Consider the following 19,754-nt stretch of genomic DNA (forward strand, 5'->3'; position numbering starts at 1 on the left):
CAAAAAAAAAAAACCCATTGAAATTGTCTTGGCCGAATCCTCTATACAGGAAACTTACAAGTCCCCTGGCTAGAAAAACAAAAAAATCACTTTTTTGCATAGATAGCACGGATGTGTCCCCCTTTTTTTCCTCCGCTGCTAACAGTGAACTGGAACATCACAGAAAGCTTTTTAATGGCTCATTTTAAATAAAATTGCTATATTTATTGCCTTTTATAATCAAGAAAACTCAATATTTAAATAAAATAAATTGTAGAAATATTCGAACGCATTAATGGAGTTAGCAGGCGTAACTCTTCTGACTACTAGTCCAGACAATTTCAAGTGGCAATTTTCCTGACTTCTGATGTTATTTAAGTTTCGTGAAACTCAGAGGATAAGTAATTGAGCTAAATGAAGATTTAATCTTGGTATGCTCGAACGTGCTATAGAAAGCTAAAATGGGTTTCTTCTTTCTATTGTTAGAGACTTGCGATAAAATAAGATGTACTGAAGGGACCTTTCTAGATGGGGCGGCATCCTTACATAAATCAAGTTGATCTCTTCATTGCGATGGTTATTTTTTGATAGCACCTATGGAACTTTTAATCTAAATATGTCGTGGTTAAAAAAAATCGTATGGGCAATCTGAATTTTTTTTTCTAGCAAATGAAAGTTTGAGTATATAGCCCAAGGATGTCTCTGAAGTTAAGTGGTTTTGAAGCTGGGCACAGAAGGAGATTGATTACATTCTGTGTGGCTTCATATGCAAGTTTATTACCACCAACATTGACCTTGCTAAATACTTGTTGGAATTTTTCAGTAATGTAAAAGGAAACAGAATATACATATGAATCTGAATCATTTAGACTTTTTTTTTTAATATTCTCCAATAGATTTTTTTAGTGATTGGAGTGAGTACTGACTTTGAATCGGCAATTTGAATGGTTTTCTGTGTCGCTTTCAACTTTACTGATAGTACAAGAAATCCTGTAGGTTGACCATGTTGAAATCGAAGAGACAAAACAAACAAAGAGATGAAGAGCACATACACCCTAATAGCAAATTCAAGTTTTCTTAGATTAACTTTATTTATTAACAAAACAAAACTTACACATATTCCAGTACTGCCAACATGCCAGAGGCTATAGACGGCCAATACGGGAATTTAAGAGAAGAAATAAATCACTTCACAAGAATATCGTGTCAAACGAGATACATACCTTATTCACAGAACAATAAGCGGAATAACTAACAAACAACAAACAGAAATAAAACCAAAATAACCCCGAGTCGTATAGGCCTATAACGATTACTCCTGTGATGGGAAAAATAATGGAGAAATGATCTATCATCCGACTCCTCTGGTTTGTTGAAAAATATAATATGATCCCTCACACTCAAACTGGTTTCAGAAAACACCATTCCTCAACAGATGCTTTCATATTGTTAACAAATACAATAAATGAATCATTCTCAAAAAATAATGTCCTAGTCGCAGCTTTCCTAGATTTTGAAGGGCCACATGACAATGTGAACCACGAAGTCCTATAACTAAACTTGCAAACCCTGGACTACCCCCCAAGCTAGTATCTTTTATAAAATCTTTCATAGAATTGCGAAGTTTCATTTTTTGTGTAGGTTCAGCCTCTTCACCCCAAAAAACAATAACCAAAGGCCTTCCTCAGGGAGCAGTCCTGAGCTGCCTCCTCTTTGCCCTATTACTTTGGGACATGAACATCCCCCACACGAATCTACAATATGCTGATGATCTGGCACTATGGTCATCTGGCAACACCTTTGAGATTGCACAGTCAAAGCTGCAAAAGTCACTATTCCAATTTGAAGAATTTTCCCAATAGTCTGATTTACCCATTGAACCCACCAAGTCAAAAATAATCCAATTTCACCGAAAGGGAAATTATGTTAATGCAAGACTAACTCTAAATGGAACAACTATTCCAGATGATAATCATATGAATTACCTAGGTCTCATACTTGACCAAAAACTTAACTTCCACCTCCACATTTCAAACATAATAAAAAAAATGCTATAGAAAAACAAGTATACTAAAAAGACTTCTTTCCACACCCTGGGGATGTAAGGAGAAAACCTTACTCCAGTTTTATAAGTCACATATAAGACCCCATATTGGCTATGGGCTCATCGTTTATGGTGCACGTGCAAAGAATCAGATGCAAAAAAACTGGAACAACACAAAATGACATAATACGTCTCATATTTGGTCTTAGGAAACCCTCAAGCACCAAGTTTCTGCTTATGGAGGGTGGATTAACGACAATAAGGGAGAGACGTAGCTTTCTCTTGATAAAACATCTTACAAAAATTGAATCAAATAGCTCACACACCCTACATAATTGGTTAAGAAATCCAGCCATGTATAGAGGTATTGCAGATGAGTATGCCAACATTCACAAGAAGTTCCCTGTACCCGCTAAGTCTATTGCACCTACTTTCCCCCAATCCCCTCCATGGAATTGGTCAATTCCTATAATAAATACCGATTTCTCAAAGTGGAATAAAGATTTAACCCCCATTGCTTTCGTCCAGAAAAAATTTGCTGAACTTATTAATCTGCTATGCAAGATATTTTTTAGATATTTTTTGGAACGAACTTGGTGAAACTGATTCTTTTATGTAGTTGGGCAACATATTTCACACCTCTATACCAGCATGACGTAATCATGTTGCACCTCAGTGGGCCTGGCGCGTTTCTGAGATAAGTAAATTACTTTCGGATGAGATCGTTGGGAATGAAAGGTGCTCTGCAGTTAAATGAAAAATACTAAATTGTCTTAGTCCAAGTGGTGCTAATAAGTTATTAAAAGAGTAAACTAAACTCGCGATTTGGAACATAATTTGAGAAACATTTAAAACTTTTGCCGGAAGGAATGAATCACTTGTAGAGTATTTATTTCAAAATAAAGTTTTTACTGCCCGATTTTGAATTATTTGGATTTTACATGAATTGTTAATTAAAGAAATTAAACCAAAGCGCCAATCCCTACCCTAAACATGAAGAAACGAGAGTATAATATAAATTCTTGAGTGCTTCAAGAGGAATAAAATAATTTAGTATCCCTAAGGTACCTGTCCCTCGGGAAGTTTTGATGGAAAGTGCCTTCACATGGTCTTTCTGTGTAATTATTGCTAAGTACTTGAGATTAGTTACCCTTCCTATCAGTGCATTTCCAAATGAAAGTTTCTCATTTGTTTCAAAATATTGGATATTTGTAAAAATCACTTATTCTGTTGTCGAAATATTTAATGATAGATAATCCATTCTGAAATAACTAGATAATTGAGCTAAAGTGACCTCCATAATATCGAACAAATCATCGGCCTTATATGACTTGAACAACATAACTGTGTCATCGGCATACGTTATTAGTGTGCAATTAGTTACATTTTTTTTTGTTTCCAAAACATATATATCAAGAAAAGTAGACCCAAAGATCGAAACTTGGGGAAACCCGAAATTCATTTTTCCTTATTCCGATCATTTTTTTCCGATCTGACAACTACAGATTTCATTTCAGCTTCCTAATTTTTTTATTTTATCCATGTCATCATTCAAACCGGGAAATCTGTTTTATTCTGTTTTGGTACTAATATCTTATAATTAATAGAATCCCAAGCTTTTGAAAGATCTGCAAAAATTGCAGACGTCATGAATCCAATAGCCCAAATTCCCTTAATCTTTACAATAAAATGATCATATCATGTACAGTGGAATTACCCTTTTGAAAACTATATTGGCTAAACGGAAAATTCTATTTTCATTTATGAATTTTGTCCTTCTTTCATGCATAATCTTTTAAAAAAAGTTTAGAAAATACCGATAAAGTTCAAATGGGTCTATAGTTAATAATATGGCATTTATCTCCATTCTTATGCAAAGGTACTTTTTTCAGTTGTTTAGGAACAATTTCTTTTTTTAATGAAATGTTTAATAAAAAAAAAACATGACAAATAAATGGAAAAACGGATTTTAAAGCTTTTTTTGGTGTTCAAACAACTTCCAGGGCTTTGGAGGGACCAAGTGATGTCAGTACTTTTTGCAACTCATGCATTTGTATTATATGATTTTGGGCAAAACCTATTAACTGAATCAAGCACACTAATATCTGAACTTGTTTCCATTGGTCTAACCCAAATATTTAATTTGCTGAGATATACTTGAACCAATTTCTTAAAAATAAGTACAGGATCTGTTAGCAATATCCGCATCCTCTTTTAACAAATCCCCATTCGAAGAGGTAATAGTATTTGGGACATCTTCTTTTTTGTTGTTTCTTATGAATTGAAAGTAACCCATTTGCTCTTATTATTCTTATTTAATTCCAAATTAGAATAGCAATAGTTTCTTTTTAATTCCCGTTTCTCATTGTTCACAATCACTCAGCATTTCTTATAAAGTTTATTATTTTCAGAGGAAGAGAATTTTGTTTTCATAGCATAGATGTTATTTCTCAATTTTGTCACATTTTTTTTTCAGCCGTGAACGAAAGTGTTTCTTGACTTACAAGTTTTTGTCGAATCATTCGGTTTAACCACTAATGAATCCATAAGCAATGAACATGCACTTACTACATTATCCATTTCATATATCTCTTCCCAATCGTTCTAGGAATGAAATGTTTTCAGTTTCTCATGATTTCTAATAAAAAAAAATTAAAATTTTTTCTTGAAGATTACAACTGGTAGCTTAAACTGCATCCATTATCAGATTATTGCTTGTTTGGACCTAATAAAACATATTTCAACAAATTATCTGGTCCTGGAGAAACTAGCACTTCCAAAAATTATACTCGCTCAAAACGTTTGTGCAACAAAAATAAGCTGTCGATTAATGTAGCGCTGATCGGATTTACACGGGTTGGGGTAGTAATCGAGCATAAAAAAATAGCCGATAACGTAGTAGTCACATATTATAAATTTCCTACAATATTTAATTCAATTTTTTATTTTGAGCTCATTAAAAAAAGAAAAAAGAATCACCATCATAACCAAAATTACTGATAAAAAAGTGACCCTGGATTGACAGTTCAATATACACTGATATTCATTTCTGAGTCTCAATAACTTAGGTTTATTAAAGTTATAAAAGAGGAAACATTTAAAATCTATTTTGTTTTCAATAAAGTGTTTCTTCTCTATAAGAATCCAGATTTTGGCTTACTATTTATATGTTTGACAAAAATTTTCAACAATTTTTAATAATAGTTGAACTATAGTGCTTTGGATGGACGGGTACGGGGAAAAATCTTTAAAAATATTTGTTGAAAATCTGCCAAATGTATCGAGTTTATTGGGCCGACGGAATTCTAGCCCCCCATCATGTTAGAACCACGATTATAAACAAATATTAATCAACCATCCACTTCCACAAGCCAAAGAAGTTTTAACTTAATTCCATTAACCTTTCCTAAGGTATCGTAGATACACCATTTTGAAAAACATGGAGGCAAATAGTGTGTTTTGATTTATTTCAATTTCCCACTTAACAAGCCCGGAGAATTTTAGCTTAGTATACTTAGCTGTTCCTGAGATTTCGTAGATATGCCCTTTGGATAAAACTGGATGCACAAATTGTCTTTTGATTTTGTTTAAAACCCCCAAAAGTATACCCTAAAATTCCTATATAATACCGTGAGATATTGCACAGATACCCTATTAAAATCTGAATGCACACAGTTTATTTTGATTTAGTTTTAGATTCCTCTCAAATTTTTCTGAAAGTTTCAACTTAGCACCCTATTCCGATCCTGAGATATTACATCTGTGCCATTTTGGCAACCCGGATGCACTTAAACCCTTTTTATCTATTTCTATAGTAGTAGTAGTAGCAGTATTAGCAGTAGTGGCAGTTGCAAGTAGTCACAGTTACAAGTAGTCACAGTCGTAGCTACAAGTAGTCGAAGTTGCTGTAACAATTAGTCACAGTCACTGTCAAGTATTGGCATTCACAGTCGCAAATAGTGGCAGTTATAAGTAGCTATAGACACACGTAGCTGCTGCAGTTACAGTCATATGCAGTTGGAATTTCAGTTCCAAGTAGCCGCAGTCATCTTCAAAAGTAGTAGGAGTCGCAGCTGCAAGTAGTCGGAGTCGCAGTCGCAAGTATTTGTAGTAGAAAATAGTCACAGTTGCAGTCATAAATAGTTAAAAGAGCAGCACAGGTAGTAGTAGTAGTAGCAGCATAAGTAGTTATTGTAGTATACTTAGCTGTTCCTGAGATTTCGTAGATATGCCCTTTGGATAAAACTGGATGCACAAATTGTCTTTTGATTTTGTTTAAAACCCCCAAAAGTATACCCTAAAATTCCTATATAATACCGTGAGATATTGCACAGATACCCTATTAAAATCTGAATGCACACAGTTTATTTTGATTTAGTTTTAGATTCCTCTCAAATTTTTCTGAAAGTTTCAACTTAGCACCCTATTCCGATCCTGAGATATTACATCTGTGCCATTTTGGCAACCCGGATGCACTTAAACCCTTTTTATCTATTTCTATAGTAGTAGTAGTAGCAGTATTAGCAGTAGTGGCAGTTGCAAGTAGTCACAGTTACAAGTAGTCACAGTCGTAGCTACAAGTAGTCGAAGTTGCTGTAACAATTAGTCACAGTCACTGTCAAGTATTGGCATTCACAGTCGCAAATAGTGGCAGTTATAAGTAGCTATAGACACACGTAGCTGCTGCAGTTACAGTCATATGCAGTTGGAATTTCAGTTCCAAGTAGCCGCAGTCATCTTCAAAAGTAGTAGGAGTCGCAGCTGCAAGTAGTCGGAGTCGCAGTCGCAAGTATTTGTAGTAGAAAATAGTCACAGTTGCAGTCATAAATAGTTAAAAGAGCAGCACAGGTAGTAGTAGTAGTAGCAGCATAAGTAGTTATTGTAGTATAGTAGTTGTAGCAAAAAAGTTCTTAGTTGTTGTAGCCCTAAAAGATTCAATTCAAAACCCTTAGCCGTTCCTGAGATATTACTTATGTGCCCTTTTGACAGCCTGCACGCACATAGTGCGTTTTTAATACCTTTAGACGTTCCTAAAATATCGCAAATACACCTTTATGATAGACCTGGATGAACATAGTGTCTTTTGAGTTAGTTCAACATCCCCAATAACATGCTCTGCTGTTCCTGTGATTTTGCACATACACCTCAATTTTCCCTGAAAAATATAATTTAATATTATTCCTCTGATACTGTATCTATGCTATTTTGAAAACCTGGATGTACGTAAACCCTTTTGATTAATTACCTAAATAGTAGTGGTGGTAACATCAGCAGTAGTAGTAATAAGTGCATTTCTGAGTTTCAACTTAATACCCTCAGCCACTTCTGAGATATTGTTGATACGTCCTTTTGAAAACCAGCATACACATACTGCCTTTTGCTTTAGTTTTATAGCAATATAAATTTTCCCTGAAACTTTCTACTTAATATCTTGTTCCTGAGATATTGCATCTGTGCCAGTTTGACAATCTGGATGCACCGGCGATAAGACCAGAAGGGCAACCTAAGTCTCTTATGGTGGACCATCAAGTGATCACGGAAGAAGGTTAAGTGTGGCATCAGATGGCAAAGTTTTTTCCAGAGGCATGGAAAAACAGCTGATGGTATTTCTTCTTAAGCCAATGCTTAAGCGTCTGGTGAGTTTTCTAGAAGTAAAGAATTTTTTCCATCAGCATTCGTTTGAATTTTTGGCAAAGCATTCAACTGAACATGCATGCAATAGACTTCTTCACTTTATACGACAATTTTTAGATTCTGATCGCATTCTTTCGGCCATTTTTTTATGTAAAGAAAGCCTTCGACCGTCTTACACACAAGATCCTTGTTGGTAAGCTGTCTTATCATGGTGTGCGAGGGGAAGCATTACCATGGTTCTCTTTATACCTCTATGGCAGATTTATTACTGCTGAAGCTGCAGACGAGCGAGTACTAGTTGAATGCGGAGTACCCCAAGATTAAATCCCAAAGCCATTCCTCTTCCTTGCCTGTGTCAATCACCTTTACTGGCTTTTTAGCACCTCAACTACCAATGACTTCTGCAGATTGTGTCAGAAAAGTTACTAGCTGCATCTGATGATCATGAGGAATTCATGGATGACACTACTCTAGCTGTCGCAGCTCCAGATGAATTATCCCTTAAATTCAAGTTCCAAACAATAACCAAGGATAGAAAATTGGTTTGACGGAAGAGTACTAGCTTTGAATGCAAAAAAGTCATACCTTATTATTTTTTCTCGGATAGTTAAGAGCTGCCCCGCAATATTTGAACTTCGTACACCAAGAAGCCTATAAGACGCACATCGGATGGATATTTGCAATTCCTGGGATTTCTTCTGGATGAAAATCTATCTTTCAAGCAGCATATTCAGTCCATAAGAGTCAAATTTTTCGTTAGACTTGGAATGATCTGAAAACTGAAGCGGCTATTTCATTTTCCTATCCTCCGTCTTTTATATTTTTCCTTATCGTTATTGCTATTCGTCTGTGTGAATGTCTAGATTTCCATTAATACTCGCATCTGTTCATTATCTTCAAGAAAAAGCAACCAGACTTCTACACTCAACTACACACACTACTGTTGATCTCATGAAAATGAAAGATATTTATATTTTACCCGTATCTTCGCTGGCATAATAATACTTTCAGGGAGAGCTCCCATTGTACTTTTCTGGACTGCTTCAACTAATGACGAAAGTAAATCCGTGTGCAGCTCGTAACTGGGATGATGTATGTCTACGACACTCTCTCAGTTCGTTCAGACTTCAGCTGTCTCACCGCCACTATGGAGCGGGCTTGGAACTCAGTTTTGCCGATATCCGGCAGTCCTGAACACTAGGTTCCCTTATGAAACAGACAAAAGGTTTTTTTTTTTAAAGTAAATAAAACAAATGATTTAGTTATTTGTTGCTGTAAAATTTAATTTATATTTTGGCTATTGTTTGGTTAATGTTAGTTCCTTGAAGACATAGAGAAAAATCAATATGATTTTGATTGTCAGGTGATAGAGAGATTTCCATATTTGTGTGAACAGTTGGTGAATTGATTTCTCGTTCCTTATTTATTTTCCGGCGTAGCTTAGTATGGATATGCTTAGTTTTATCAACAGCCATCGAGCCGTTTCGGATATTCTCATTATAAATGTTTAATTAAAGAAATAAATGGAACTTGGAACTATCTGAATTGTTGATATAAGTAAGTTTACGGTCTTTTCTTACAGTCTCGATAAAGTCGAAGAGTCCACAAGACAGTTTATTCTAGTTGAGTCATCATACATATTTGCACTAAGATCGCCAATAAGATAACAATTCTTAGAATTAAAAGCAACTGCTTTCTATTTGTGTTATTCAGAAGGTAGGGGTTAAACTCACACTATGTAAAAGTCGAATTACTTGACAACAATCACCAAGTCGAATTAATTCTGTATACATGAAACGTGCCAGTCCACCAGACGCGCTACCAAAAAATTGAGCTCAAGATGTAAAGACGGCATGTCACCTTTTCACGGCTTTGCGTTCAATGCATCTATCTTGGTCATTGTATACATACTATTCGTGAATGACGTCCAGGAACTCATTGAACGTATTTTATTTGATTCGTCCAGATTCAAAACACAACCTATTGCATTCCTATTCTCACATAACCAAACAAATTAAATCTACCTAAAAAAAGAAAAATGAAATTCGACCTCAAATGACATTATGTTTTCGCCAATTTCATTTTGCCACCTGGTTCTTTTGGGTGGTCTAAGAATATGAGCTTGAACGAGTCTACCATTTCCTAGTCTTTTTTTTATATTCTCGCATCCAATCAAAAAAAAAAAAAAAAAAAAAAAAAAAAAAAAAAAAAAAAACGACCTAACAGTTTTTAGCTCAGCTTGATAAACACTGGGACGGTATTTCAGTAAGTGTTTTTATATACAAAAATCAGGATCAACAAGAAACTCTTGACTGTAGAAAAAAGACAGATAAAAGTTTCCCATAAACAAGAATTGCACACTTAATTATGAAGTTGATCACTAATACTTCCACACAACTGTGCGTTTGCGATCCGAAGTTTTTATTGTTTGCGTACTCAATTTCGCTCGAGATTTCATCTTTTCTAATGCACTTTTAACTACTGGATCAAGCTCCCGAATTTCCATTTCTATCTTCTTTGTTTTAACTTCTTCTTTGTTTTCAACACAAACAGGAGTTCTGTTCCTTAGCACTTTCACATTTGATGATTTAAAACTCAACAATCCCCAAAAGGTTTCATCATTCCTTCCTAAATTACTTAAAGACTTCTTTGCAGATTGAGCTTCGTTAACTAATTTACGTAAATTCACCATGTCTACATTTTTGGTCACATTCAGCTCTCGTTCCAAAGGGTTTTGTAATAACATTGCACATTTTTCCTTTTTGACAATTGGTTTTCCTGTGATGATGGATATACCCCTTTCATCAAATGGAAAAGTAGACAAAAAATTAAAAAACTCAACTAAAAGGTCTTGCAATGCGGCTGGGTTTTCCGATTTTTCTATACGTCTGAGATCACGAGCAAAAGTGCAATCAATACCTTCGGTTGAGCGAACATCCTCAGTAGCTAAAAGAAAAGAAACATCAAAAACCATAATCTCGACATTCTGAATTTGAATTTATTCATTCATTCATTAACCGACAATTCTCGACTGCAAAAGCTCCTTCCTTCGACTCTTTGAACATGGGAATCGAATCCTGGGCTACTTTTTTCAGGCAAATATCAATCCACTCGTCCAACACAGGACCTCGCTTTGAATTCAAGTAACTTAGTCTAATTTAAAATTACCCGTTTAATCTGTGAAATAACAAATCTAGTTTATCGAATTTCATACCATGTAAATTAAATTGCTTTCGCAGAGTATTAAATTTGAAAAGAAATACAGTTTTTTTCACACGAGAATAAATAGCATAATTAAAGATTAAAATGCACAGAGGATACGCTAGATAGAAGGGAGGCTGACGACATCTTGCATTCCTTCCATCCATCTCTATCCTATATTCTAACTTTAATCTCTAATCAGAATTATCCGATACCGAATGTGTCCATTTACCTACATTTCCTTTATAAACTATGATTTTCAATTAAAACGTTTTAAAAACCAAACATAAATGATAAAACTTATTTTCTTTACACTCTAACAGCCTTTCAGTTAAGCCCCATCTAAACCTTAGTGGAAACAGCAAAAGAAGACATTGAGGAGGGCGACAGTCCCCTAATATTTAGGCTTGTATCTGTTCATTTTATATTTTAACTCTAATCATTAATTTCATGTTAAAACACATTTTTTTTTGTTTAGCTTTTGCCCGATTTTTATTTGATGATACCAAAGAAATTATATAGAGTAGAGTAGTAGATGAACCAAATTCAGGAGAGCATGGGAGTATCGTGTAGGAAAGTAGCCCTTCGTGGCTTTCCGATACCTTTCGAATGACTGTCACATAATTCTTAGACATATATCATTTGGTCTCAATTCACATAAAAAATGTCGCTCTGCAGCCCAAAATAGCGGAAGAGCTACCGCAATAAACCGGCTAGGACACTTTCATTCAAGGTTAAAAAAAAGAACAAGAAATGACGAAGAACTACAGATCAACTTAGGTAGTATATCTGACGATATTTTGCCAATCCTTCGACAGAATCACCCCTAAAAAAAATAGCTCTTCGACAGAATCACCCCAAAACTTTCAATAAAATTTATGGGGGGAAGAGGGGTCCGAACTCTTAAAAAAATAATCTTACAACACGGCAAAGGCTCTTCAGACAATTTTGATCTTTGATGTTCCCTACCCTCCCCTCCTCCCTGTAGATTTAAGCAAGGAAATTAATCTTTTATTTTACATCTACAATCTTTCCGCCACAAGAGCAGAGCTACCACTCATCAGTGCATTTCTTAACATTTAATTTAAATGTTTTCCAAAAAATGAAAGGCGATTCAGGTTCAACAGTCAACACCCCTCAGCTCAAGACTGATCTGAGATTAACTCAAGGGAAATTAGAAAAATAGGCATTACAATGCACTTTTAAGCCCATATCATCCCAATAGAAAGATCTCCTTACAGAATCCTTTCTGTTTGAAGGAGTTGATAAATTATCGAACTAAAGTCAGAAATCAAAACACGATATGCACATTCTGCCCAAAGGGTGTTTGATTTTCACCGAAGTTTGTTTAACAATATAGGGTTTAATATGAAACTCAGATGTTTTTTAAAGATTGTAAAGCTTGTACTATATTAAATCTGATCCCACTTATACTAATAATCATGCTTCTACAACTTCATAGGTCTTTTGTTTTTAGAATCCATTAATCAAAAGAAAACAAAAATTAATTAAATAGTGGAATTTTTTGCCAATTCAAGTGTCAGCATACATTTCAAATAAACACCATTTGCAAAAGATTCTGCTTTTCTTTTTGAATTCAAAAAAATACCACGGTCTAGAAATCATAGGCTGATGTTTGAAATCTATGATAGATAATAATCCATCAATCAAAACATGCAAAATCTGGTTTTTACACTTTGGTGATTTTCACACAGAAGACAAAGAGCGACACGAAAGAGAGAAAAAACTTCAAGACAAATTACTGAAGTCTATACTCAATGAAGAACTTGCCCAATGTAGGCGAGGAGGGGATCCCTACTCCACCTCCACCGTTACTTGGAGATCTCTAACACCACCACAGTAACCCAGCGGTACCTCATGGGTCAGGGTAACTCTAACGCGCCACGGATTTCTACGTGTCTGGCCTTACCGGTTTCCAACAACCGACAGGGTTCTGAAGAGTGTACTCTCCCCGCGGTACGAAAGAGTCAAGCTAATTGGCCCAAGACGCCACGCCAAAGGCTACAGGCATTAAGTTCCAACGACTCTCTTTCTTTCCTTCAAGAAAAGATTAACTATTATCACAGGGCTCTCCTTGTGATCCCACTCTCTCTGTACCAAGATGACCTATCTCACTCTAGGCTAATCACAAGAAGTCAACAGTTGAAAATAATAATCTTACTTGTTTTTAAATCCAAGTCTATACAAGAACTGAAGAACGCTCTTCTTGTCCCCAGACAAAATAATAATCATCACCAGGGCGCAGCGTGCGAAGTCAAACCAATCCAAACCGTCACCAGATGTGGCGTAAAGCTAGAATATATGGGCTGATTCTCCCTTTCACCCCTAACTAAAACTGCCATCCAAAAATTCATTTTTTAACAAGGATGAGCCACCTTTGTAACTACGCAGTTACAATCCAGCTAATTTAACTCTCTACAAGAATGAAAGGAAAAACTGCCATTATTACTATAGAGAAAACCAAGGATTGCAAGCAAAAAGAAAGGGGGTTAGATGTCCCAGGGGATCCCAGAGTGGGGATAATTCAAAGAAGCAAACAAAAAAAGAAAAGGACATTTATCTGACACAAAAAGGGGCCACAGGTCCCAACACCCAACCTAAGCTGAACTTGCAGAATCGTTGAGTGACACACAAGCAATGATGTCCAAGCACCTAAAATCAGATTCGCTCGCAATCTAGAAATTGGTAGCTATATAAGCTGAAGCTGAGACACGTTGAAAGGCGATTTTCCATGTCCGAAATGATACTCCAATACTATAAAGATCTGTCCTGTGCATCAAATTGTCACTTGTAGAAATGGACTACTTTAGATAACAGTAAGTGCAAGAAATCGCACATGAAGCCGGGTTAACCAGGAACGTCCACACCAAACTCCCATCACATTCCTTCCTGTATCATCCATTATGAGCTGCCAAAACCCGGTGACAGACGAGAATTAATTCACTTGAAGAGAGAACTGAACAAAAAAGACCAGAATATACAACCCAACTTGAAGCTGTAATTTTTCAGCATGACAACACTAGATGTTATGAAAATCTAAAGCAACATGTTTACATATCATCTTGCTAAACCAAAGACCATTCCTATAACTATAAAGGGAAGCAAAAATAAGCCTTTGAAACTTTTGGTTAATTTCTTAAGGGCTTAGACAGAACATTTATACCTGGTATAAACTTTTGTATATAGTAGACGGATATCGGATAATTTCAGGTAATCTTTGGACTGAGATACTGAATATTTCTTTGTTGGAGCCACAGTCAGTCGCTCCTACCTTTTATAAAGTAGATACGCCTCTGCAATAAGTCCACCCACTAAAAATTTTACGAAAAAGTGTCGCATGATCTGGGGGCCACAGCACCCCTTGCTTTTAGGCAATATAGTATATTAGGCTTACCTGATCCTTTAATTAGGCTCCCAAGAGTCGGCAATATAGGTGGTGCTCGTGTTTGAAGAAAGTAGATGACTAAAAGTGTAAGCGAAAAATTTGTAATTTGCTGTCCTGGATGATCACTTGTCAGTAGTGCTTCTTTGGCCCACTGACGAACAGTGAAAATTAAGGGGCGAAAGCGACTATCAACTTCTCCGTACAAGTACAGCAATTCAGACATATAGAATCCTGTCCTGGAACAGAGATGTATACACAAAAGGAAAATTAATAGCCGTACAGACATCATTTTTTTAATGAATTTAGACAACCACTTCATCATGACACAAATCACGTCACAACTAAATATCCAAAACACATTTTTATTGTATGTTCAGCATAACAATTGTATAGCCATGAAGAAAAATATTTATGAAAAATTCGACATTTTGGAAAACAAATGATAGTGGGGCAAACACTTTGCACCTGAGAAGACTCGTACAAGTTACATGATTATCTTTCTTTTAAGAACCATTTTATGTATTCACAAAATTATGTACAAAATTAACATCTGTCAGGCTGTTTACACTAGAATAGGAACAAACAATCTTTTCATACCACAGAGAGATTTGAACATTATAAACTAACTTGTTTTCCATGGTTTGTGTTGCAGCAAATTCATAGAAATTTTCTTTATAGAAAATTATAGAAATTGTCATAAGAAATTTAATAACAAGAAAATCAATAGTTTTCTCAAATTCGATTCTGATCCCTGATCCGTGTGTATAAAATAGTTCTACAGCTTTTCACTACAAAACTGTTTTGTCATCTTTTTTCGTTTTGTTACCAGTTTTTGGTGACAGCTAAAAATGTAGCGGCAACTTTTCCTATTTCCACAGAGTCTCACTATTTGTCTATGTCATCAGAAAAGGTGTAACTGTTTTCATCTGTCATTACAAAAAGTACCATCGAATTTTTTTCTGTCCTCTGAAAAAGGATCATTGAGCTACGGGAGCAACACTTTGATTTTGTTCTGTTTTAATTTTTTTTTCTTATGCCGCCGATTTAAGTTTATTGAAAGAAAGTGGCAAGGGAACCTCCGCAGTTTTTACAAGAAGTATGAGCGCCTGGCTCAATTCATGAATATAATATTAAAATTTGAAAATTTGCAGATAATTCTTGACTGATGCCAAAAGGATGGTTTTCATTTGTCCTTCGACACAGCCTACAATGTGATGGCTGAAACAGAGAGTTATACTCTATGTTAGAGAAGACTATCTGACATAGAGATGTACGACAATTCTCTGATCCCGTCACTAAAATATTTATTCAGAGTAACAAAGGCAAATTACAGATCTAAAAAGGAGCATTTTCTCACTGACGTGAAAATGCTGCCATCTACATTTAAAACCATTTTTCTTTTGAGATTTTGGTTGAGTATGCAGTTTATTTTCTTTGTTTCAGGCTCAGGTAGAGAGACGATATGACATGTGCATCCTAAACCCAAGTAGTTTTTGACTGCTAAAAAATTAGGTTTCCCTTTCCTCCTTTCTTAGTAGTGATATTAGAAAGTAGGTCCAGGTCCAGAAAATCAACTTCTGAACTAAGAGACCTAAAATTTTCTTTTAAACACTGATCAACACTTCTCGAAGAGATTAAATACTAATTTTTGTATGGTCTTTCTTGTACCAAAATATTGATAATTTTGAGGCATTGACAACTTCTAGGATTTTTATTTCGAGAGAGGGGGGGGGGGTAAGCAAAAATTTACAAAACGCATCAAGAATATGTTTTTATGCATTTTTGTTGCTTTTTTACGAGTCCGACATTTTTGGGGGGGGGGAAGGAGGGGAGCCGGTTCAAACCAAATAGCCCCCCCCCCTAGATAAGACCTTGATTGTGGTCACTAGGATGTCAAGCCGTGCTTTAGCTTTAAAACTGCCTTTTTCTAAATTTCTATGCTACGAGGTTTGTTCAAAAAGTATCCGACCATATCTTTTTTATCCGTAAACATACGAAGCTAGGGAGGCATGTTTTGATGCACATATACAGAAGGCCCCATTGGGCATGCTTGAATTTTTACCTGCCTGCAGAAGCTGCCAGTCACCGGCAGACTGCTGATGAATGAAGAAGTGTATTAAGTGTCGTTGGATTTCGTTTTTGACAAACTGACAAAAGAAGTGAACAATTCTATTGCATTAAGTTGTGTGTAAAGCTTGATTATTTCAAATGAAAACGCTCTGCAAGATCTTACAGTTCTTCAGAGACGAAGCAATAGGAGAAACACGGATGAAGGAGTGGTATAACCAATTCAAAGATAGCCGCACATCAGGGGAAAATGAAGCAGGTTCTAGTAGACCCTCAACATCCAAAAATGAGATCGTTAATGACCAAGTGATGACCCTGGTAATGCGGGATCATTGAATCACGATCAGAGAGCTTAAAGACGGGGTAACCATCACCATTGGATCTATTTATTTCATTTCGACTGAGGATTTGGGCCTCAGGAGAATCTCAGCAAAACAGAACCAACTCTGTTTGGAAACCGGCAAGGATGTGTTAGGGACTATAAGCAGTGATCCCAATTTCCTCAACACAGCAATCACTGGCAATGAGACCTGGTTTTATGGGTACGACCCTGAAACCAAGTTGCCGTCATCACAATGGAAGCATCCAACTTTTCCCAAGACCAAAAAAAGGAAGACAGGTCCAGAGCAGTATCGAAGTCATGCTTGCCGTCTTCTTTGACTCCAGTAGCGTGGTTTATAACGAATACGCACCACACGGCACAATCATTACCAAGGAATAATACCAAGAGGTTTTGCGTGGCCTTCGTAAAACTGTAAGACGCAAATAGCTGGACCCGTGGACAGCGGATAATTGGCAGCTCAATCAAGGTAATGCACCCACCCATTTTACAAATTTGATACAAAGTATCATGGCCAAACCCAACACCTGTGCTTCGCCCGGCTCAATACTCTCCCGACATGGTTCCTTGTGACTTCGAGCTTCTCTTCAAGCTGAAAATGCCAATGAAAGGGGCCAGATTTCAGTCCAGAGAAGACGTAAACAATTCGACAGAAAAGCTACACACCATCTCTAAAGAGAAGTTTCAGTGCTGCTTCCGACAGAGACAAAACCACTGGGAAAAGTGAGTTGCAGCCTGAAAAGAATACTTTGGAGAAGATTAGTGTAAAAATATTGTTTCTGGTGATTAGGAGTTTTTTTTTTTATAAATAAAGGCCTGAAACTTGTTGAACAAACCCTGCATATTTCTCCAAGGTTTGACTCCGTGTAACTTTTCATAAGGGCATTTGTCCTAGGACAAACTACTTTTCGGAACTTCCAAACATGGACCATTTTAAATGAGCGGCAATTTTAAATTTTGAAAACTTTAAGTGCCCATTTAAGAAGGTAGCTGGGCACCCCCAGCCATTCCTCTTATTATTTTTGTTCCTCTGATTAGTCAACATTAACACAAACATTTGTGTGATCCAATAATATATAATGATTACAAAAACTTAGATGGTACTTCCTTACTTAAAAATATTACTTAAAAAACGATAATGTATTGTCATCATCAGTAGTTACGTAATTTTGATGGTTTGCGGCTTGAGAGATAAGCAATGAAGTTGCATTGTTTTTTTTTGTTTTTTTTTCCTTCGCTAGAACCACATTTTTTTTTCTATCTGTTTTTAACTCTTCCGCTTTTTTGCCATACCATAACTATCACTACTGTCAATTCTATTACTATTATTTAAATTTATAGCATTTAATGTTTGAGTGTTTTATATAAATTGAATAAATAACGACGAAGACCACACTGCCTTTCCATCATAAATACAACAACAAGTAAAACAACAGGGAATTCACTTAAGACAGTGAAGTTTGTTTAAACCTTAAGAATATTTCAGCTCTGTATCCAACAGCCGTCCTCAGAAAACTACGCATATCAATAAAACAAAACTTAGAATAAAATAGGATCTTAAAACTAAAATTAAAAAATTAAAACAGTCCCAGAATCATTACTTCAGCGACGTTTAACCATGACTAAAGATGAAACCATACGAAACGAGGCAGTTCATTCAAGTACAAATTAAGAACATATTTTTAATGCTATTTTTGTCTTTTTAGCAGCTACCCTAAAAGGTTTTTTGTAACAGGTTCATCGGTATTGGCTATTGTTTCTTTATATTAATTAAAAAACTTTTTCCACAAAATAATTTTTTCAAAGAAAAGTAAAGAACTCCATTAAACAAAAAATGAACAAAAATAAAATACAATAATCTACCAAGCGTAAAACTAGCACAAATCAGCATCGATAAATAAATGAAACCCAAAACGAACAGAAATTACAATAATTCACCAAGTCAAACTCAAAACGAGCAGAAATTTACATAAGTTGGGTGAAAAACCCTATGCCTCCCAAAGGCCAGAACAAAATTTGCACTTTACTTAAAAAATATAAATGTTTTTACTTTTATAACTTTAACAAATCAAATAATATTAACATTTTGTTTACTAAACATCAGTATATGTATATTAAACTGAAAATTCACATTCATTTGTATTTTTATCAGTAAAGTACAAATTATATTCTGGCCTTGGAAAGGCATAGGGGTTTTGAGCCCTACTCATGTTAATTTCTGCTCGTTTTGAGTTTGACTCGTTTATTTATTGTAATTTCTGTTCGTTTTGGGTTTCATTTATTTATCAATGCTGATTTGTGGTAGTTTCACGCTTCGTAGATTATTTGATTTTATTTTTGCTCATTTTTTGTTTAATGGAGTTCTTCACTTTTCTTTGAAAAACTTATTTTGTGAAAAAGGTTTTTTAAAATAATTTTTGTTCGTTTTATATTGATATAGTCTTTTCAGGGAAAAAGAAAATAATACTTTAAATCTTTTCTTTTTTTAAGATTTTATAGTTTTGCCTGCTATTTGTATGCTGGAGAATAATTTTCAGCAATGTTTAACAACATACACCCTTTTAAAAATTTGGACACAATGAGTACTGTTTAGTTTAGTTTCATACCTCCCCTAGTTAACCTGAAATGGAAAACTTGATACCATTCACAAAAAAAAATCTATTTCTTTCTTTGATATCTTGGATACACTTACGCTATTTTGATTTGGTTAAATTTTAAGATCAGAAGTAGCCCCGAAAGTTTGAACATAATACCGTCAGTCGTTCTTGGGATACTGCTGAGATGCCTTATTGGGAATTAGCATTAACACAGTGCATTTTGATTTAATCTTAAGGCAACATTTAGTTTTTAAACATAATGGACAAATGGGAGTGTGGGCGTGAGAGGTTGGGAGTGGAAGGGGGATTAGTCACCCTCTAATCCCTTTCGACTATCAAAAAGGGCATCAGCCCTTTCTATTTTCAATAGAATGAGCCCCTTTCGAAGTTCTCACGACAACTCCTTCGATACGAAGTTCCCTGGTCTAAACAACAACAACAACAAAAAATAATACATTATACCCACATCGATGTTTGGATGTGTTT

At 35.4% G+C, this 19,754-nt stretch overlaps 1 protein-coding gene across 2 annotated transcripts in view; it reads right to left on the reverse strand.

The window, feature by feature from the left end:
- Nucleotides 1-9,923: 9,923 nt before the first annotated feature.
- LOC148952096 (poly(A) RNA polymerase, mitochondrial-like) overlaps nucleotides 9,924-19,754 on the reverse strand; it is a 58,797-nt gene continuing 48,966 nt past the window's right edge. For both annotated transcript variants that reach the window (XM_089088844.1, XM_089088843.1), the window contains 2 exons: nucleotides 14,274-14,500; nucleotides 9,924-10,603 (listed from right to left, as the gene is read on the reverse strand). In XM_089088844.1, coding sequence (XP_088944970.1) covers nucleotides 10,038-10,603; nucleotides 14,274-14,500 — 793 coding nt within the window. In that variant the 3' untranslated portion in view covers nucleotides 9,924-10,037. The remainder of the gene's footprint in view (nucleotides 10,604-14,273; nucleotides 14,501-19,754) is intronic.

Source organism: Artemia sp. Qi Xiang Cuo, chromosome 5 (genome assembly GCF_049724085.1).
Source record: "Artemia sp. Qi Xiang Cuo chromosome 5, ASM4972408v1, whole genome shotgun sequence".
Classification (NCBI taxonomy): Eukaryota; Metazoa; Arthropoda; class Branchiopoda; order Anostraca; family Artemiidae; genus Artemia; species Artemia sp. Qi Xiang Cuo.